At 40.8% G+C, this 22728-nt stretch overlaps 1 protein-coding gene across 2 annotated transcripts in view; it reads left to right on the top strand.

Moving 5' to 3' along the window:
* Window positions 1–22728, top strand: part of LOC138752637 (adenylate cyclase type 1-like) — a 288403-nt gene that overhangs the window by 137417 nt on the left and 128258 nt on the right. For both annotated transcript variants that reach the window (XM_069915391.1, XM_069915395.1), the window contains exon 5: window positions 18124–18282. In XM_069915391.1, the coding sequence (XP_069771492.1) occupies window positions 18124–18282 (159 nt within the window). The remainder of the gene's footprint in view (window positions 1–18123; window positions 18283–22728) is intronic.

The following is a 22728-nucleotide window of genomic DNA, read 5'->3' as shown; positions in this document are numbered from 1 at the left end:
CCCTCCTCTCTCTCTCCCTCCTCTCTCTCTCCCTCCTCTCTCTCTCCCTCCTCTCTCTCTCCCTCCTCTCTCTCTCCCTCCTCTCTCTCTCCCTCCTCTCTCTCTCCCTCCTCTCTCTCTCCCTCCTCTCTCTCTCCCTCCTCTCTCTCTCCCTCCTCTCTCTCTCCCTCCTCTCTCTCTCCCTCCTCTCTCTCTCCCTCCTCTCTCTCTCCCTCCTCTCTCTCTCCCTCCTCTCCCTCTCTCTCTCTCTCTCTCTCCCTCCTCTCCCTCTCCCTCCTCTCCCTCTCCCTCCTCTCCCTCTCCCTCCTCTCCCTCTCCCTCCTCTCCCTCTCCCTCCTCTCCCTCTCCCTCCTCTCCCTCTCCCTCCTCTCCCTCTCCCTCCTCTCCCTCTCCCTCCTCTCCCTCTCCCTCCTCTCCCTCTCCCTCCTCTCCCTCTCCCTCCTCTCCCTCTCCCTCCTCTCCCTCTCCCTCCTCTCCCTCTCCCTCCTCTCCCTCTCCCTCCTCTCCCTCTCCCTCCTCTCCCTCTCCCTCCTCTCCCTCTCCCTCCTCTCCCTCTCCCTCCTCTCCCTCTCCCTCCTCTCCCTCCTCTCCCTCTCCCTCCTCTCCCTCTCCCTCCTCTCCCTCTCCCTCCTCTCCCTCTCCCTCCTCTCCCTCTCCCTCCTCTCCCTCCTCTCCCTCTCCCTCCTCTCCCTCTCCCTCCTCTCCCTCTCCCTCCTCTCCCTCCTCTCCCTCTCCCTCCTCTCCCTCCCTCCTCTCCCTCCTCTCCCTCCTCTCCTCTCCCTCCTCTCTCTCTCCCCCTCCTCTCTCCCTCCTTCCTCTCTCCCTCCTTCCTCTCTCTTACCTTGCACATAATTGCCCAAAAAACAATTTGTCCCAATCCACACATTCTAAATCCTTTCTCAATTCCTCAAAAAGTTGGCCTTTCTCCAGTATTTCAACTATAATTAACTTGAAACTATGGTTTTATCACTGGACCAAAAATGTACCGTGACATATACTTCTGACACCTGTCCTGTCTCATTCCATCATAGGAGATCCAGTTTGTATCTCTTTATATTGATTTAGAAAACTTTCCTGAACACATTTGACAAATTTACTCTTACAATTCTCATTGATTATTGGGTGACCACACTCCATGAGTGTGGTCATAACTTTCATGTTCCTCAGCTCCACCCGTATAGCGTCAGTAGATGAGCACTTGGTGGTCTGATCACTACTGCCTGAGTGCAGCTGTGATATTTTCCCTGACTAGCAATGTCACCCCGACCCCGACCCCCCCTCCCCCCTCCCCGACCCCCCTCCCCCGACCCCCCTCCCCCGACCCCCCTCCCCCGACCCCCCTCCCCCGACCCCCCTCCCCCGACCCCCCTCCCCCGACCCCCCTCCCCCGACCCCCCTCCCCCGACCCCCCTCCCCCGACCCCCCTCCCCCGACCCCCCTCCCCCGACCCCCCTCCCCCGACCCCCCTCCCCCGACCCCCCTCCCCCGACCCCCCTCCCCCGACCCCCCTCCCCCGACCCCCCTCCCCCGACCCCCCTCCCCCGACCCCCCTCCCCCGACCCCCCTCCCCCGACCCCCCTCCCCCGACCCCCCTCCCCCGACCCCCCTCCCCCGACCCCCCTCCCCCGACCCCCCTCCCCCGACCCCCCTCCCCCGACCCCCCTCCCCCGACCCCCCTCCCCCGACCCCCCTCCCCCGACCCCCCTCCCCCGACCCCCCTCCCCCGACCCCCCTCCCCCGACCCCCCTCCCCCGACCCCCCTCCCCCGACCCCCCTCCCCCGACCCCCCTCCCCCGACCCCCCTCCCCCGACCCCCCTCCCCCGACCCCCCTCCCCCGACCCCCCTCCCCCGACCCCCCTCCCCCGACCCCCCTCCCCCGACCCCCCTCCCCCGACCCCCCTCCCCCGACCCCCTTCCGTTCTATCACGTCTAAAGCAATGGAAGCCTGGAACATTGAGCTGCCAGTTCTGCCACTCCTGCAACAGTTTCATTAATGGCACCAATGGCATGTGGAATTACAACAATCCATGATCTAAGCTCATCTGCCTTTCCTAAAAAAAACTCCTTGCATCAAATCAAATGCACAGGAGGCACTTCTACCATGTACAACCCATTGACTTTTAATGGCACATGCAATTTTCACATTCTTTTCCTTCCTCCACTCCTCTATCTGCTCTGGTTCCCATCCCCCTGCACATCTAGTTTAAACCCACCAGAGCAACATCAGCAAACCTTCCCACAAGGATGTTAGTCCCCTTCCAGTTCAGATGCAAACTGTCCCATTGGAACAGGTCCCGCTTTGCCTGGAAGAAAGCCCAATGATCCAGACACCTGCACCATCTTTAGCCATGTGATGAGCTGAATTATCCTCCTGCTTCTATTCTCACTAGATTGTGGCATGGGTAGCCATCCTGAGATCAAAACCCCAAAGGTCCTATCCTTCATCCTAGTGCCTAATACACAGCTCTCCTTGGAGGACCACCTCACACTTCCTACCCATGTCATTGGTCTTTATGTGGATCACAACATTAGCTACTCACCCTCCTTCCTGAGAATGCCATGAACCAGATCTGAGATATCTCAGACCCTAGCATCAGAGAGGCCACATACAATCCAGAATGCTTAATCTCTTCCACATAGCTCTTATCTGACCCCCTAACTATGGAATCTCTTATCACTACAGCTCACCTCTTCTCCTTCCTTCATAGCCACAAGACCAGACTCCATGCCAGAAGCCTGATCGCCATGGTTTATCTCTTGTAGGTCATCTCCCCCCAAAAAAATACAAAATTATATACATATTATTGAGAGAAACAGCCATGGGCTACCCTGCACTGCCTGCCTGTTGCCTTTATCTCTACCGACTGTCACCCATCTACCCTGCCTCCTAGGTGTGATGTCCCTATACTCCTGTCTATCACCCTCTCTGCCTCCCAAATAATCCAGAGTTCATGCAACTCCAGCTCCAATTCCCTAAATCAGCTTCTCAAGTGCTGCAGCTGGATGCACTTCTCACAAATGAAGTTGTCATGGATACTGCTAGCTTCCCTGATGACCCACATTCTACAAAAGGAGCATTCCCACTGTTTAGACTCGAGGAAAATAATATTTAAAACCTGGCCTTAACTGTGCTTCCTGTTGAATAATTTTTGTTCCTCAAATAGTGTGGACATTATCTTCCCTTAAATCCTACTATTTGTCACCACTTACCTGTTCTCACTGAAGCCTGTTGAGCCAAAGCCTGACAACTATCTCAATGATCATGCCAGTTCATCACTTTTGTAGTGAAACTAATCATCTTCCTGCAATTAGTTTCTTGCTCCTTTTTAAATTTAAGCTGCTGCCACTCCTCAGGTCACCTGAGCTCTGATCAGCTTCTTGCTCCCGCCTTTCCCCTTTTAAAATTTTTAACTGTAACCACACCTGACCTCTATTGCTCCAATCAGATTCTTCCTTCATTCAACCTCTTGCTGCTGCCTCACCCCTTTTTAAATTCTAATTGCTGCTGCTACTCAGATCATCTAACCCAGTGGTTCTCAACCTTTTCCTTTCCACTCACCTACCACTTTAAGTATTCCCTATGCCATCAGTGCTCTGTGATTAGTAAGGGATTGCTTAAAGTGGTAGGTAAGTGGGACAGGAAGGTTGAGAATGACTGCTCTAGACCCAATTGTTCCTAAAATATTTTGCTTGAGAAAATTATCATTGGACCATTTCCTTTGGAGTCATGAAACTGTGCACATAACGAGTCAATTGAGTACAATTAAAATAGTGGTTTTCAAACTTCTTCTTTCCACCCACATACCATCTTAAGCAATCCTTTACTAATCACAGAGCATCTATGGCATTGGGAATACTTAGTGGTATGTGAGAGGACAGAAAAAGTTTGAGAACCACTTGGCTAATCTTTCATACTTCAATCAGCTTCTACTGCAATCAAGAAGATGAGAAAAAAAAAGGGGAGATGTCATGCTAGTGAGCTAAGACCCAGAACTTTGGACATCTGTTGATTCTAAATGTAAAACAAAACTGTAGGATAGAGATAAAGTATATTGTGAGAAGGAAAATTGAGCTTACAGTCATTTTCAATGTCACCATGCAACTAGAAGTTGTGATAACTGCTTTGACAATTACCAATACTCTCTCCTGCAGAGTTTAAGTTCATTGTCGCATGTACAATGACAGGTTGTTTTGCAAACAAACCTAGCACAAGTAAGACACAATACAAAGGTGCAGAGAGAGAGAGAGAGAGAGATCAAACAAAGCAAATTTTTATGATTTTGGGTTCATTAAGGGGTCTAATAATGGTGGGAAAGAAACTGTTCTTGAATCTGGTGACACAAGAACTCATACTTAGGAATTTTCTTCCTGATTGGAAGGAAGTGAAGAGAATGTGTCCATGGTGGGATGAGTCTTTTAACATGTTGGATAATAGATGAAGTTCATGGAGGGGAGGGAGGTTGTGTATCATGGACTAAGCCATGTTAATAATCCTTTGCAGTTTCTTGTAGTCTTGGTTAGAACATTTCCTGTAGCAGTGATGCACACTGATTGGATGCTTTCAATGGTACACCTGCAAGACATGTTGAGGGATCCTAGTGTCATGCCAAATTGCCTCAGGCTTCAGAAGAAGTAGAGGTGTGGGTGCACATTCTTGGCCATTGGATCAGCGGGAGTGGACCAGAACAGGTCACTGAAGATGTTTACCTTGAGGAACTTAAAGCTGTTTACTCTCCTCATGTCATGAGCATTAATGTGCATTGGGAAGTGAGCTCCACTCCTCCTTCTTCAACCTATGATTAATTCCTTAGTCTTGTTGACATTGAGGAAGAGATTATTATTCCTGGCATCAAGCCATAATCCTTCTATCTCTTTTCTGCACTCCAGTTTGTCATTGTTAAAGATCTTGAATGATCATGTCGTCTGTGAATTTATAGATGGTTTTTGGAGCTGTGTTTTGGCACACAGTATTGTATGGGCTGAGTATACAGCCTTGTGTGGCCCCAATGTAGAGGAATATGGCAGAGGAGGTGCTGTCACCAATTGTCACTGATTGCAATCTGCAGGATAGAGAGTCACCTAATTCCAGAAAGGAGTGTTGAGACACAGGTCAAGTAACTTGAGGATTAGTTTGTTTTTAATTGTATTGAAAACAGAGCTATAGCTGATGAATATTTGTCTGATTTAGATGTCCTTTTGGCTAGAATGTTCCAGAGTTGAGTGTAGGGTCAGGAAGATGGCAATATCTGTGGAAATGTTTCAGCTGTATGTGAACTGAAGTGGGTAAAGAGTGACAGGTGGGCTGGAGTTAATGTGAGCCATCACCAAACCTCTCAAATCATCTCATGATGATAGATGTTAGAGCCACTGGACAATAGTCATTTATGCCTGTAACCACATTCATTTTCAGTACCAGGATGACAGTGGGCTTTCATGAAGCAGGTGGGTACTTCAGTCTCTTGGAGCAAGAGGTTGAAGATGTTTGTGAATGCAGGTGCTGGTGGTTATACAGGCATTAAGGACACATCCATGGACTCCATCTGGTCCAGTTGCTTTCCATGAGTTCATTCTCCAGAAGTCTGATCTGATATCTGTGGCAGTAACCATGGATGCAGGTGCAGTGAGGGATGTGTGCTCTATGCTCGATGTGAGCATGGAGCATGAGCAGTTGGAACCCTACTTGTCCTCTGCTATTCGTAGCATCTTCTCTGCAGGAAATGTTAGTGTTTTGGAATTATTTTCAGTGTTGTAATAGTGATAAAATGTGAGACAATCGTGAAGCAGTTGACTATTAGGTCTAAGCTTTGAGAGGTTAATATTTTTGATGCCTCTCCCTGAGGGTGCAACATTACAATGAGTGAGGCTTGTTATGCATTGGTAGGAGATTCCTTTTGAAGTTGAGTTAGTAATTTTAATCCTGAGTGTGCATTATAACTGTCCTGGAGGGTTTTATTTTTATTTGTTCTTGCTTAAATATTGTTCACCTGGCACACTGATGCCATCGGGTTTATTCATATTTGACCCCAGTTTCAGAATTAACTACATAATTGAACCTATTGTATAAATTATATTATGATCAGCCTTTTCCAGAGGACCATTGCTGTATGATTATTAATTAAATTATTGATCAATAAATATGGAAATATGTTGTTTACTTATCTATTTTACTTAGTTAATTTATGGAGAATTGAGGGCTATGTGGAATTAGTATAGAAGTGGAGGTGTAGTCTGGGCAAATAGTGTGATTATATTTTATGGTGGAGTGGGGTTTGAAAGACCAGGCAGTCTACTCTGATTCTATTTTCTTGTGAATATAAATATTAACCGAAAAAACATTTTGGAAATTACCCCTACTGGTAACTACTTAAGTAATATAGTTGTGTGATTTTAAAAAAAAACTTCAATTGCTTTCTTAATGGGAAACACTTCATAAAGCAGCCAACACTGGAGATTGAGTCATAGAACGATGCATCCTGGAAACAGACCCTTCAGCCAGCCTGTCCACATTGACAAGTTGCTTGATTTTGCATGTGCTTGGCCCAAATCCCTTGAAACATTTCCTATCCATGTACCTGTCAAAAAGTCTTTTAGATGTTGCAAATGCACCCAGCCCTACCACTACCTCTGGCAAATCATTATACGCACCAACTCATGTGTGAAAAACTTGTCCCTCAACTCCCTTTTAAATATGCACCCCCTTACCTTGAACTATGTGCTGAAATTCTAAAACTTGGGGAAAAATTATTATTGTGAGCATTCACAGTCCTACCCTGGTTTGACTTCCGAAAGGGCATCTAACTCATATTATCAGAATTGAATTCCATTTTGCACTCACTGTTTCATCTTCTCAATTGATTTGGATCCTGTTCTAAACTTGGATAATGCTTACAATTTGGTGTCATCCACAAATTTTCTAATCATGTTAGTTACAATGCTATCCAAATTGTTAATATAGATTACAAAGCTGGACTCGTTACTGGCTCTTGTGTCACACTATGAATCAAGCATCCCTCCACTGCTAGCCTCTGATCCTACAATTAAGCCAATTTTGAATCCAATGAACCATTTCTTCTTAAATCCCAATAATCCAACCTCAAGACTACTATGTTGGAGCGGGTTAAAGCTCTTTATCATCTCTTTAAAAACTCTATCTGATTCACAAGACATGATCTCCCATGCACAAAGCCATGTTGACTATCTCTTATACAAAGTTTCTGATCACTGAAATGCACCCCACCATCCTGTAGCTTCCAGGCTTTTCTTCAATGCCTTTTAATAATGACACATTAGCAACCATTTCTTCTTTCTTTGGCTTGGCTTCGCGGACGAAGATTTATGGAGGGATAATGTCCAAGTCAGCTGCAGGCTCGTTTGTGGCTGACAAGTCCGATGCAGGACAGGCGGACACGGTTGAAGCGGTTGCAAGGGAAAATTGGTGGGTTGGGGTTGGGAGTTGGGTTTTTCCTCCTTTGTCTTTTGTCAGTGAGGTGGGCTTTGTGGTCTTCTTCCAAGGAGGTTGCTGCCCACCGAACTGTGAGGCGCCAAGATGCACAGTTTGAGGCGATATCAGCCCACTGGCGGTGGTCAATGTGGCAGGCACCAAGAGATTTCTTTAGGCAGTCCTTGTACCTCTTCTTTGGTGCACCTCTGTCTCGGTGGCCAAGAGAGCTCGCCATATAACACGATCTTGGGAAGGCGATGGTCCTCCATTCTGGAGACGTTACCTACCAAGCTCAGTTGGATCTTCAGCAGCGTGGATTCGATGCTGTTGGCCTCTGCCATCTCGAGTACTTCGATGTTGGTGATGAAGTCGCTCCAATGAATGTTGAGGATGGAGCGGAGACAACGCTGGTGGAAGCGTTCTAGGAGCCGTAGGTGATGCCGGTAGAGGACCCATGATTCGGAGCCGAACAGGAGTGTGGGTATGACAACGGCTCTGTATACGCTAATCTTTGTGATGTTTTTCAATTGGTTGTTTTTCCAGACTCTTTTGTGTAGTCTTCCAAAGGCGCTATTTGCCTTGGCGAGTCTGTTGTCCCCCAAAGTTCCTCAACATGGTTATTCAACTGCACGAAAACCAACAAGGTCGGCTCAGATACAGCAATGAGCTCTCTGAACCCTTCTCCATTAACAATGGCGTGAAGCAAGGCTGCGTTCTCGCATCAACCCTCTTTTCAATCTTCTTCAGCATGATGCTGAAACAAGCCATGAAAGACCTCAACAATGAAGACACTGCACGGATGGCAGTCTCTTCAATCTGAGGCACCTGCCAGCTCACACCAAGACACAAGAGCAACTTGTCCGTGAACTACTCTTTGCAGATGATGCCGCTTTAGTTTCTCATTCAGAGCCAGCTCTTCAGCGCTTGACATCCTGTTTTGCGGAAACTGCCAAAATGTTTGGCCTGGAAGTCAGCCTGAGAAAACTGAGGTCCTCCATCAGCCAGCTACCCACCATGACTACCAGCCCCCCCACATCTCCATCGGGCACACAAAACTCAAAACAGTCAACCAGTTTACCTATCTCGACTGCACCATTTCATCGGATGCAAGGATCGAGCCACCATTTAGTCTTCTGGCATGTCACCTAAGGCCAAAGATGATGTAACTATCTCAGCAGGGGCCTTTGTTTAGGTATATATCAAGGCTTGACATCCTATGATTGAGATCACAGTTTATGCAAAATATGTTTTTTTAGCTTGAAAAAAATGCTTTCTCCAACTTCCATTTGATTTATAGTGTTAGTTATCTTGACCTGCAAATTAAAATGTTGTATCAAAAATAATTTCTTAATAATGTAGAGTGGAATTAGGTTGAGTTAATAGAATTTGAAAGAAATTACATTACAGAATAAACTAAAAAATATGCACAGACACCATCATATTAAAATATCTGTTCAAATATTTATGACCTGTATATTTTCAATTTTTGTTTACATCAAAGAATCCAGTACAATACAAAAACAAATCGAGCTTTCTTCTTTGATTCCTTCTCCCTCGCTCCTAATAATTTACACAACTGTGCCTCAGTTGTATCAGTAGGGAAACACTTTGAGACCAGTGACTATAATTCTATTTAAATTCCAATAGTTGTTAAAAAGGATAACACTGGTCCTCAATTTAAATCCTAAATAGCAAAAAGGCTACTTTCACAAGATTAGGTTGAGTTAACAATAGTTGACTGAGCTCCAATATTGGCACGTAAATTGAAAACTGTCAAATTAAAATTGTTTAAGAAGGCATGAGGAAATTCAAGGATGTGCACCTCCCAAGTAAAATAAAGAGCAGGAATGGGGGAATGTCACGTGATGCCATAGGATCAGCTCGTGACAACCTGACACCCTTGGTTAAATAGTTAAAAAGTGCTTATTAAGAAATGCTTTAAACTAGTTAACATTTTTCAAATACATCTAAACACATACTTTATAATAAAAATGCCTCCAAAGAGAGAAAAACTAGCTGCAGCCTTACCTGGTGCCTGACAGAAGAAAGGATGAGAAGAGATATGAGACCTACCTGAAAAATGAACCAGGGAGCGAGCTCTCAGGCAACTCCCTGGGTGAATGATCCTTTCAAAGGGCCATCCTCCAGCATCACTCACCTGTAACTAGGGAGAGATGACATCAGGGGAGAACCTGAAACTGAACTGCGCATGCGCTGAATATAAAAGACAAAGCACTACTGGGAAAAGGACTACAAGCCATGGAAAAGTCAGAGACCTCCACTTTAGCATCAGATGATGAGGAGTCGGGCTCTAGAGGAGGATCTGCAAGTGAAGAGGAAGAAGTACAGCAAGAAGAGGGGTTATTAAAGGAATAAACTATGGTAGGTGAAAGATCATATAAAATACTTGGCAATTAAAAACAGATGAAATCTCGATATCAATTAGTGCAATTAAAAAGGATACTAATGTTAATATTTATAAGCCTCAAGAAATAAATGAATCTTTAAGAATTTTTACTTGAAATTGTATAGCTCAGAATCTTTGAATGATGAAAATAAAATAGATACTGATCACAGTTAACTTTGCCTTGATTAGGTTGGGAAGAGGAAATTGAATTAAGTGCTCCAGTTACTTAGAGGTGAGGGAGGCTATGAGTTCATTACAGAACAATAAATCTCAAGGAGAAGATGGATTCCCATCTAAATTTTACAAAGAATTTAAAGATTTATTAATTCCTATTTTTATCAAAGTATTAGAACAAGATTTGGAAACCCATACTCTTCCAGAAACATTTTGATGACAATAATTACAGTGATACAAAAAAAAAGACCGAGGCCCTTTAAAACCTTCATCTTATAGACCCATTTCATTATTAAATGAAGATTATAGGAGTGTTGCAAATGTTTTTGGCAAATAAAATGACTAAACTCCTACCTAAATTAATAAATAGCAATCCAACAGGTTTTGTAAAAAAAGTCAGCTGAAAATGCAGTGAAAAAGATGAGATTTGAGTGTTGCAGTGGCTCTAGAAGCAGAAAAAAAGTGTTTAATAAAGTGGAATAGGACTTTTTGTTTAAGGTGTTGGACAAATTTAGATTTGGACTGATCTTTATAAAATGGATTAGGGCATTATACAATAATCCTGAAGCTAAAGAAGTGATTAATGGACCAGTATCTGCATCGTTTCAGTTGGCAAATTCAAATAAGGTGTCCCTTATCTCAGCTTTGTTTATTTTAGCAATAGAACCATTTGCAGAAGCAAGTCATAGTGATTTGGAAATTAGGGATTTGGTCAAGAAGAGCAAAAAAAATAGTTTATCTGACTGAACCTGAAACTTCTCTACAAAAATTATATATTAAATTGGAAGAATATGGGAAAATTTCAGGTTATAAAATGAATTGGGATAAAAATGAAATTATGCCATTAATAGAAGGAGACTATGATCAATGCCAATGGGATACTTAGTTTATATGGCTGAAAGATCATATTAAATATTTAGGGATTCATGCAGATAATAATTTGAAGAATTGATATAAATTGAACTATTTACTGCTACTTAAAAAAGGTTGAGGAAGATTTTTTTAAATGGATTACTTTACCTATACCTTTAGTAGGAATAGCTAATTATATTAAGATGAATATATTCCCAAGAATACAGTAGCTTTTTCAAACATTATGTATTTTAATACGTCAACAATTTTTTTCAAGAATTGAACTAATATATTAGGAAATTCCTCTGGAAAGGTAAAATATCAAGAGTTTCTATACAAAAATTAACATGGAAATAGGAGGCTTACAGCTTCCTAATTTAAAAAAAAATTTATCATGCAGCACAAATCATGTTTCTCACATTTTTTTTGAAAGATGGATTAAAATAGAAATGAACAAAATAGGAGAGACAAAAGCAGAAGAATTCATATGCAAAATTGATGGCTGGTGAAAAAGGAATACCATTGTTGAAACACTTGATTAATATATGGTATACAGTAAATGATGAAATTGGTGCAAGAGGACATATATCACGCAAAATGCCTTTGACTCAAAATTCTTTAATATCTTTTTCAAAAGATAATAAATTTTTAGATATTTGGTTTCTTAAGAGGATTATAAATGTTAAAGTTGTTATGAAAGAGGTAAATTAATGCCATTTGAACAACTGAGAAATAAATACAGAATAACCCAAAATATTTTTTTTGTTATTTCCAACTGTGAGCATATTTGAGAGATAAATTAGGACCAACCACATTGGTACTTGATTGTCGTGAAGTATAAATTCTTATTAGGAGAGGAATTGTTAAGAAATTCACTTCCACAATATATTCTTTATTAGAATTATGAACTCCTAAATGTGGAGTTCATAAATCTAGACAAAGTTGGGAACGAGATTTAAATATCACAATTGATGAGCAAAGATGGGTAGATCTCTGTAGAGATTGTTTGGCTAATAATATTAATGTAAGATATAGATTAGATCAGTATAATTTTTCTATCAGTTATATCTTACACCACAAAAATTGAATAGATTTAAATCAGAATTATCAGACCAATGTTTCAGATGTAGTGAGGATATAGAAACTATTTCATATTCAACTTGGTCCTGTTTCATAATAAGATTTCTTTTGGTTGGACTTGGGAATTTTTTTGGAACAAGTTGCAAGTATTAAATTTCTGGAAAACCAAGATTTATTTTTATTAGGAAATATTGAAGGAATAAGACCTAAATTAAAATAGTCAATATATCAATTAGATTTTGTTAAAATTGCATTAGCGATGGCAAGGAAATGTAGTTACTTGGAAATTAGATACACATTTGGAGATGGCATGATGGAATGAAGAAATTCAAAGTTGTGTTCCTTTGGAAAAAAAATACATATAATTTAAGAAATGAATTTACTATGTTTTTACAAATTTAGTGCCCGCACACTCAAATATTAGGTTTAAATTTATAATGTTGTGCTTCATGTGCTTCTGGACCTGAGAGAATTTCCTCTGGATTATATTTAAGGAGTTTGTTTGAATGTATGTGTTAGATGACATCCCTCTGTGCAATCCTGAGTTTCTTTCCTTTTTTTTACTCTAAATAACAATATTTTATCTTTATATTAACTATTATGAGGGTGGGGAGATTTGGGGGGCAGGAGGTTTTGATGTGAGATGGGTAGATTATATACCATTGCGTATGTAATTTTAGTTTGATTTTCCCTTTGTAATTTGTATTATTATTTAAGTTGACTACTACATGTATGGAGAAAATTTTAAATGAAATAATAAAAAAAAGCAGGAGTGGCAAGGTAACGATGCCCTCATTAACAATAGAGACACAAATCAGAAAAAAGAAGGAAGCATATATCAGGTGCAGGCAGAGAGGTTTGAGGGAATAATTTGAAGAGCATAAGATATGCAGAAGCAGAGTGAGGAGAGAAATAATTAGGGCTAAAAAAAGGTTAGGAAGTGGCTTTGATGGACAGTGAAAGGGAGATAAAGTGCTGATTTGTTACTGTTTTGGCAGCATTTGTGTTTTATCCATTTCTGATTTGTGTATGTTTGTAATTCACAAATCATAGTTCAAAAGCATGGAATCAGGCCCTTCATCCCAATGGCCCTCCCAACCAAACTATCCCCTATCCATGTTCTAAGGTCCTTTGATTGTTGGAATTGACCCAAATTCTACAACTTTCTCACAGTTTATTCCATACACCTACCATATCTGTGTGAGGAAGTTGCCACTCAGGTCCCTTTTAAATCTTTCCCCTCTCATTTTATGGCTATCCCATCTAATGTTATATTCTCCCAATCTGGGGGGAAAAGGCTGTTTATTTATCCTATCTACTCATCTCATTATTTCACTAACCTCTATAAAATCTCCCCTTAGCTTCCGACAATCCAGGGAGAAAACAACCTATCTCTCCATCCTCTCATAATTGAAGTCTTCTTGTCCTAGGAACATTCCTGTGAATCTTTTCTGCATCCTTTTCCAGCTTGTGTCATAGCAGGAAAGGATGGAAAAAGATTTACAGGACTATGCAAAATGCTCCCAAGTGCTGTCTCACCATTGCTTTGTATGATAATAACATGATATCCCTGTTGAATGCTCTAAATGATGAAGGCAAGTGTGCCAAACACCTTCTTAAACATCCTAACTGCCAGTGTTGCCAATTTCACTGAACTATGTCCCTCTCTCCCCAAATCTCTTAAAACTCCCCAGAGCCCTAACATTCACCATGTAGGTTTCCCTACCAAAGTCCATTGCCCTTGACTTACTTTCAAAAGTGGATCCTGGCTTGTAGAATCCTGTCCAGTAACTTATCCACAGGTGGTTTTTAAACTCACTTGCCTAGTTCCCCAGCTTGTCTTCACAGCATTTTTGTTAAAGGAAGGCACCACTTTTCCCTTCTTGCACCTCCCTTGTGCTTAACAAGGGTAAGATACCTTATTCAGAAGGCACCTGCAACTTCTTCCCTGACTTTCTATAATGTCCTAGGATAAATTTGATTGAGATTTTTCTACTTACATTATCTGCTGCTGTGTCTTGTGTTGGAGTAAATGTGTACTCTTAGTAGACTTCTCTGAGTCATACTACAGTATGAGTCAACTTGTATTTGATTAAAACATGATGATTATCAGACTATTTTTTAAATATTTTATTGTTGGCTGATTAAACCTGATTCAACACAAGAACAATCAAGGGTGCAGCAAGATAAATGATTAGTGTATGCATTAGTATTATTTTCTGAAGTTTGACGTCTGTGGTAGGTAAATTAATGGAGAAAATTCTTAGAGATAGTACTTATAAACATCTGGATAGACAGGGTCTGATCAGGAGCACTCAACATGGATTTGTGGGAGGAAGGTCATGTTTGACCAATCTGATTGAATTTTTTGAAGAGGTGACTAGGAATGTGGATGAGGGTAGCGCAGTGGATGTTGTCTATATGGACTTCAGTAAGGCCTTCGATAAGGTACCACATGGAAGGTTAGTTAAGAAGGTGCAGTCTTTAGGTATAAATTTTGAGATAGTCAAATGGATTGAACATTGGCTGAAAGGGAGAGGCCAGAGAGTGGTAGTGGATAATTGTCTGTCAGGTTGGAGGCCGGTGACCAGTGGTGTGCCTCAAGGATCTGTATTGGGCCCATTGTTGTTCGATATATATACATTAATGATCTAGATGATGGGGTGGTAAATTGGATTAGTAAATATGCAGACGATACTAAGATAGGTGGAATAGTGGATAATGAAGAAGGTTTTCAAGGATTGCAGAGGGATTTGAGCTGCTTAGAAAAGTGGGCTGAAAAATGGCAGATGGAATTTAATGCTGATAAGTGTGAGGTGCTTCATTTTGGTAAGAAGAATCAGAACAGGACATACGTGGTAAATGGGAGATCATTGATGAATACAGAAGAGCAGAAAGATTTAGGAGTAACGGTACATCATTCCCTGAAGGTAGAAACTCACGTGAATAGGGTGGTGAAGAAGGCTTTTAGTATGCTGGCCTTTATCAATCATTGCATGGAATATAGGAGTTGGGAGGTGATGTTGAGATTGTATAAGACGTTGGTGCGGCCTAATTTGGAGTTCTGTGTGCAGTTCTGGTCGCCTAATTATAGGAAGGATATAAACAGAGTGGAGAGAGTGCAAAGAAGGTTTACCAGAATGTTACCTGGGTTTAAGCATCTAGAGTATAGGGAGAGATTGGACAGATTAGGTCTTTATTCTTTGGAGCGTAGAAGGTTGAGAGGGGATTTGATAGAAGTATTTAAGATTATGAAAGGGATAGACAGAGTGGATGTGGATAGACAATTTCCGTTAAGAGGAGGAAAGATTAAAACAAGAGGACATGAGTTAAGAATTAAGGGGCAGAGGTTTAGAGGTAACATGAGGGGGAACTTCTTTACTCAGAGAGTGGTAGCCGTGTGGAATGAGCTTCCGGGAGAAATAGTGGCGGCGGAGTCAATTGTATTATTTAAGAAAAGGTTGGACAGGTATATGGATGAGAAGAAGATGGAGGGTTATGGGCATTGTGCAGGGAGGTGGGACTAGAGAGGGGTGTTTGGTTCGGTGCGGACTAGAAGGGCCTAATGGCCTGTTTCCGTGCTGTAATTGTTATGTTACGTTAAAATAGACATTCATTTTATCCTTGAAAATGAATTAAGTTCATTATCAATTTTATTTCTTGTACATATTCAATACATTTAAACTGTAGCCTGCAATGTAGCCCTGCTGTGCACAGTTAATAATCATCCCGACATAATCCTAAACTAGAATAAACCATCTTCACAAACTCTACAATTAAATGTGTGAAATGTCATCAGATGTGAAGAGGATATTCATTACTGTTCCTCAGAATGTAAAACAAATGTTCCCCAATCATGAACCGAGTTTTTGAATCAATTGCAGTTTTTAATCCCACCCCTACATCCTAACTAGAACAAATTGACCTTGCACCTGTCCTTGAAACACTAAACCTAACCATTCCTAAACCCAATGGCCTTAATACTGGTCCTAATCTTTAATCCTTTCTATTAATAGTAACCTGAAGTTCCATTCAATTGCATAATACAGAACCTTCAGCAGGGCTAAAGAAACATTATCATCACTGCAAATTATCTGTGTTATCAACAGACACACTAAAAATTTTGAATATGTACATAACCTGCACAATCCCAGAGATTTAAATGTACTAACATGTGATATTACAATCTTGTGAGGCCACATTTAAATAACTTACAAAAGAAGTTGACATATCTAACAAAACCAACACTTATTAAAATATATTCCACAAGAAATTTATCATTCATCGTTAGCACAAAAGACACCACTGAGCTGTCTTCACATAATCTAATCTACCTTCAAAATGTATTTGTCTGAAATCAGTAAGAAGAGCTTTAAGGGTAGAATACAATTCATTGATATAAATCTGCAGCAAGCTAAGCTCGAACATTCGAGACAATTGAACTCTTATTGGAAATAACACATTTGAAATAAGAAAATTTATAATGTGGAAGAAAATCATTTCTACTTTTCTTGAGGAGGCATTTCCCTTGAAAATCAGCATGTAGTATGTCAGATTGCAGAGAATCTGGACAGAGTCTGTGAGCTGGGAAAGATCCATGTACATTGGGTTGCCTGAAATGAGACTATGTTTGATCCCTTTAGACCATTTTGTATATACATTTCTGTGACAACATTAACGTGAATTTCCATTTGCAAAAAGAAACATCCAGCCTGGTCCTTATCTGCGATATTTTACACAGTTATTTCCATCATGAGAAATTCTAAAATATTACAGTCAAAGGAAATATTTCCTACAATGACTGTGAATTGAAGTTTATATTTAAAATTAATTTGTTTATATTTAAATTCACTTTAGGTTTTAAAATATTATGCAAACAACAAAGAAATCTTTCTTTTTGATGTGTTTTGTCATCATTATAATGTGAAGAAGTTAAAAATAAAGGATTTCCTTCTATGGAAACACAGAAGTAAATATTCATTTTTGGTTAAAATAACTCATTTTCCCTTCAAACAGATTTAACTAATCTCCAGTATTTATACTCCTGGCATTGTTATCCTTCAGAGAGAAAAAAATCAGATTAAAAAAATGTAACTCCCAAAAGGAGACAAAAAGTGATATTTAAAAAAAATAATGAGCGCGATCTTGTTAAAAAAAAACAAAGGTTTGCTGGTCATTCCAGGTATTATTAATTCATGAACAGCTAACTTCCAGAGTATGCTTCACAATTATAAGCACTCCATTGTTTGCTGCCACTTAGTCTCCCTGTTAATTGTTAGATTTTCTCATTAAACACTGTACAAAGTTAGAGTGGGGAAATACCTAACAAATATTTTAAAATGCACATTTCTTCTGATGTCATAATTGAAAAGATATTATCACTTTGTATTTTTTGAAGCATAGGTGAGAAAAATTAAACTATTCAATTTCTTTTGATTTTTAATTCAACAATATTTATATAATTCTATTTTTAATCTTTATTTTGCTTCTTTTGTCTATTTTTATCATCTAGTTCTCTGCCAATGCCTGATTCATTCACATTTACCCTCTCTCTTGGTTATCCCTTTTGACAACTCACTCAATTTGAAAATATTTTCTGCTGACACACACTTTTGGATTCATATTCTCAAACCTAGAGTGTGGAGCAATGAAGTCAAAAATGGACAAATTCATCTTTGATTGCAAAACATTTGGGAAATAAACCCATTGGGGCCCAGTGGGAGAAGAGGAGTACAATTATGCATCTTTAGCATTGATGAGGAAAAACAAATTTCTCTCCATTGGAGACACACAGGCGACTGCAGATGCTGGAATCTGAAGCCAAACACAATCTGCTGGAGGCATACAGTGAATCCAGTAGCATTGGTAGGAGCAGAAGCATGGTCACCATTTCAAGCCAAAACTCTGCATCAGGTCCTATTGAGAAGTTTTGGGTTAAAACATTGACCATCCTTTCTTTCCCATGATGCTACTTGATCTGCTGAAATACTCCAGCAGATTGTGTTTGGCTGTTCTCCCTTTGGGTTTTCAACCCAATTGGTTTGTCATGTCATGTGAATTCAAGATTGCACACGCTCGTTTTTATAAATTTCTCATTTGTGTTGAAATTGCAGGTTTATAAATAATGCATTGTCACTTAAATAATTAACAGTCTTAGGTCTATTTCAGGTCTGTGGCTGAAGCCACTGAAGTTGATCTCAATATGCGTGTGGGTCTGCACACAGGAAGAGTATTGTGTGGAGTCCTTGGTCTCCGCAAATGGCAGTATGATGTGTGGTCTAATGATGTTACCCTGGCAAATGTAATGGAAACCGGTGGTCTACCTGGGTAAGGGCTATTTTCATTTAAAACTTATCTATAAGTTATCATCCATTTAGGGTAAGTCATAGTTGTCAGGTTAAAAGCTAGATCCGAAGGAGAAATATGTAAAATTCTTTTAGCACTTTCATGTTGCTTCTTAAGTACACTGTGGTTGCTGTTAGGATTTTTATTCCTGTAGATGTTAATGGAAAAAAGTTGCACCATTTGGATGGCTTCTTTCCTATCATTTAATCCAGCTGTCTTCAGTTTCCATTCTTTTTATTTCCTGCATTTTTTCCACCTTGATAGCTTGTTCACATTTTTTATTAATACTGCAAGTGAATTGAAATCAGAATACAGAAAGCACTACGAGGAAGTCTTTTAGCAAAGTTGTAAAAATGGTTTTAAATGAATGATTTAAATGCCTTGAATTTCATCCCGTCAGTAATAGTATATCTGCCAGAAATTAGTGCCACCACATTGTCCTGTGTCTCTGAATAGAGATGAATTTCTAAAATAATGCCATTTCTAAAAAAAAATAGGATGTGAAGAAGAACCATTTGTGTTCTTAACATTAGAGTTTGGATGCAGATTCTATCATTAAACTGAAGAATTTCAATGTTGTTGAATGTTCCTGAACTACAGTATGAAGAGGTTTTGAAGTGATTCTTCGAAGTGTGCTTCTTGTTACCTTTGTTTTGTTTTTTGAAGACTTAATTTATAAATTTTAAACCCAAATAATACTTGCATTCAATTCTAAATTATTTCAAAAGAAATTATACATGCGGTATATATCATCCCATCCTCCCTTCTCCCATCCTCCCTACCCCTAAAGGAAAAGAAAGAAAAGGAAAGAAGAAAGAAAAACCAGAGAATGCCAAGAAAATAAAACATTTATATAATAAAGTCTATTGGAGGTTACCAAGAAGTGAGGTCTTCAGAGACTCAATCATACATGCAAACCAAAGTTTTGTAAATATGGGCTCTATATTTTCCAAAAAACTTCATATTTACCTTGCAAATTATATGTAATTTTGTCTAATGATATACAACTGTGAAGTTTTGCATGCCATCTTTCTAACTTCAATGATATTGGTCTATATTTCCTAGAAACTGCTAAAGCAAAGAACACAAATTCAATTTAATAAATATTTAATTTTAATTTTGGTCTTATAACCTTAATATTACTCAGTAAAAATAACCAGGTCCTGTGGCAATTTGACCCCAGTAACTTTTTCCAAAAAATTTACCTGCCACTAACCAAAATTGCCTAACTTTAGAACATTGCCAAGTTGAATGAAAAAAATGTTCCACGCTCAGATCGACATCTAAAACATAAATCTGATATGACAGGATTTAATGTTTTTAATTTTTGCAGAATCAAATATAACTGATGTAAAAATTTATATTGAATGTATAATGTTAATCATATTATTCTTACACAAATCCATCCAATCCTTTTCACTTATTTGTGTATCTAAATCTATTTCCCATCTTAATCTTGATTAATGCACCCCCATTTTGGAGGGCCTTAGTTTCTGTTACCTTTCTTTGGACTTTTACACTGCTCCCTTATTTCTGATGTTAATTGGTGGAATTATTAATTTTTTAAAAATATTTTATTCTATCAGCAGTATTTAACCACACAAACATGTTCCATCTTTCAGTTAGGTTAAGGTGGAGAGTAAGCCAGAGTCATTCATCAATTAAATGCTCAAAAGTGCTGGAAAACTTACTAAGTCGCACAGCATCCATAAGAGGCAAATATATATAACCAACATTTCAGGCCTGAGTCTTTCCATGATCAGGCCCAAAGCATAGGTTACTAAATCTTTGTCGCTTGTAGATGCTGCAGGACCTGCTGAATTTCCCAGCACTTTTGTGTTTTTTCATCATTAATCCATTACACTCGTGGAGAAATTTACTTTGGATCATGTCTGTGGTTTTGGGTGGGAGGAAAGAGGAAGTAGTTACTTCATATTTATGCTATAAATCCCCAAATAAAATCTGTAAGTGAATGTAACTTGTGGAAGCACATGTAGCAAACAGCCAGGGACATGCTCTCATCTGCCTTGGAAAAGTATCTTCCAAAAACACCATAACACCATAATGCTTGAAATGTATCCTTTTCCACAAATTCCTGTTGACTCTGTTCATCAGCAAGTACTTGTCAAAGTGCTTCATTCAGTAGTTCTCACCCTTTTTGTTCCCCACTCATGTACCATGTTAAGTAATCCTGTGCTAACTACAGGCTTAGTTACTCATTGAGTAATAGTCATTCAGCACAATTTGCTACACTGAGCAGAATATCCCACCCACACAAATCCCACCTGCCTGCATTTGGCCCCATATCCCTCCAAATCTACTATATCCAAGCCAATTTTTAAATGTTGCAATGGTACCTCCTTCAACCACCTGCTCCATTAGCCCATTCCATCTTTGGTCTAAAAAAGGTTTCCCTTCATGTTCCTGTTAAATCTCTCTCTTCCCACGCCCCCCCCCCCCCACCTATCTCACCTGAAACCTTTGTCTTCTTGTTACTAATTCCCCCACTCTGGGCAAAATATTCACTGCATTCACCCAATTTTTTGATAATTTAGTATACCTCTTAATAATTACCCCTCACCCTGCTGCACACCAAGGAATAGAGCCCTCACCTGCTCAACCTTTCTCCTATAGCTCAGGTGCCCTTGTCCTGGCAACATACTCATATATCTTCTCTCTACTTTCTCCAGCTTGACATCTTTCCTGCAGCATGGTGACCAAAACTGAACACAATACTTCAAATGGGGACTGATTAATATCTTGTACAACTACAACATGACCTCCCAAGGTCTAGGCTCAATACTCTAACTGATAGAGGCCAATGTGAATAAAGCTTTTTTGACCACCCTTTGAAGTTACTAAGTATCTCTACTCCAAGATCCCTCTGCTTATAATTCTGCCCGGATACCTACTACTCTGTGTAGGCCCTACCCATGCCTTCTGCAGGGACCACTTCCTCTGTGATTCTCTCGTTCACTCATCCCTCCCCTCCCATTGCACTCCCAGCACCTTCCCCAGTGCCCTCAGGAGGTGCAATACCATGGTCCTGGGCCCCAAACAGGCCTTTCAAGTGAAGTAACACTTCACTTTTACATCCAGAAGACTTATTTATTGCATCTGGTGCACCATTTGTGGCATTTCCTACATCAGAGAGCCTGGGAGATCTCTTCACTCAGCACTTCCGCTCCATTCACAAACACAGCAACCTCCCAGTAGCCAACCACTTCAATTCCTAGTCACACTTCCACACTTGTATGTCTGTTCATGGCCTTGTGTACTATCCCACCCTGACCACCTGAGGATTGGAGAAATAAAACATGCCTCTGGTGGGATTGGGGGTATTCTCTCTCTTTCTGCCCCTGGATGATTCTGAAGTGCAGGGTTCCTAAGGCCTGAGGAAATGAGTTTGACACCAAATGATGCCCTCCCGATGCTTGTTTATATGCTCCCAAAATGAATGATGGAGAGAGTGAGGGAGGGGTAGATAGAGAGGGAGACAGGGGAGGAGGAGAGGTAGTGGCACCATACGGTAGGATCAGCGAGCCCGAAGCATTTTGGCATCGGCAGTGGGGAGGGAAACGGGTAGGACTGGTTAGGGCCAGGCCCCATTTGTCACCCCCCCCACAAATCTAACACCTGACACCCAACTGCCTATGCCTCACTGATCCTGGGGCGGGGGGGGGGGGGGCGTGGGTGGTGCTGTGCAACAGGCATTCCCATTTCCCTGGTGCTGCTAGAGTGGTTCCAGCTGAGTGGCACATTATGGGTAGCAAAGACAGCCACTGATCCACTGCCATTGCCCTGGGTGGGCCAAGAGTGGTCCAATGAGGTGCCAGACTGCCACTCTGGTGAGCTCCAGCAGCACTGTACTCCTGGTCTTTGTTTGGCACAGGACCTGGGAGTTTGATATTGGGCAGATGCGGTGAGGACAGTGGCATCCCCCTTCAAGTCACGCACAGGGCATGTGCCATGTCTGCCATACCTAAGTGTGGAGAACTTTGTCTCATGTCGTTTTGAAATCCAAATATACAGCATTCACTGCTCTGTTCTCTTCAACCTTCTTCATCACATCATCAAAATACTCAGATTGTGAGATACGACCTCCCACTTTAATAAACCATGGTGACTATCCCTAATCTGCCTTTGTCCATCCAGGTGCATACTTTCTGTGTTAGGGTCACAGGCCTGCAGTTCCCAGGCTTTTCCCTGCAGCCCTTCTAGAATAGAGACATGAAATTTCCGACCCTCCATAAATCTTCAACAACATTCAGTGATTTTTTTTTTCTCTAGCTTCCCATAGTGCCCTTGGATATATTTGATCCAGCCCAAGTAATTTGTCTACCTTCATACACATCAAGACCTTCAACACCTCAACTGCAACAGTGACTGATCTCAAGACACAACCATTGATTGCTCCAAGTTCCCCAG

This window comes from Narcine bancroftii, chromosome 1, assembly GCF_036971445.1.
Source record: "Narcine bancroftii isolate sNarBan1 chromosome 1, sNarBan1.hap1, whole genome shotgun sequence".
Taxonomy (NCBI): domain Eukaryota; kingdom Metazoa; phylum Chordata; class Chondrichthyes; order Torpediniformes; family Narcinidae; genus Narcine; species Narcine bancroftii.
The sequence above is the reverse complement of the archived record's forward strand: the minus strand, read 5'-3'. Positions and strand labels throughout refer to the sequence as shown.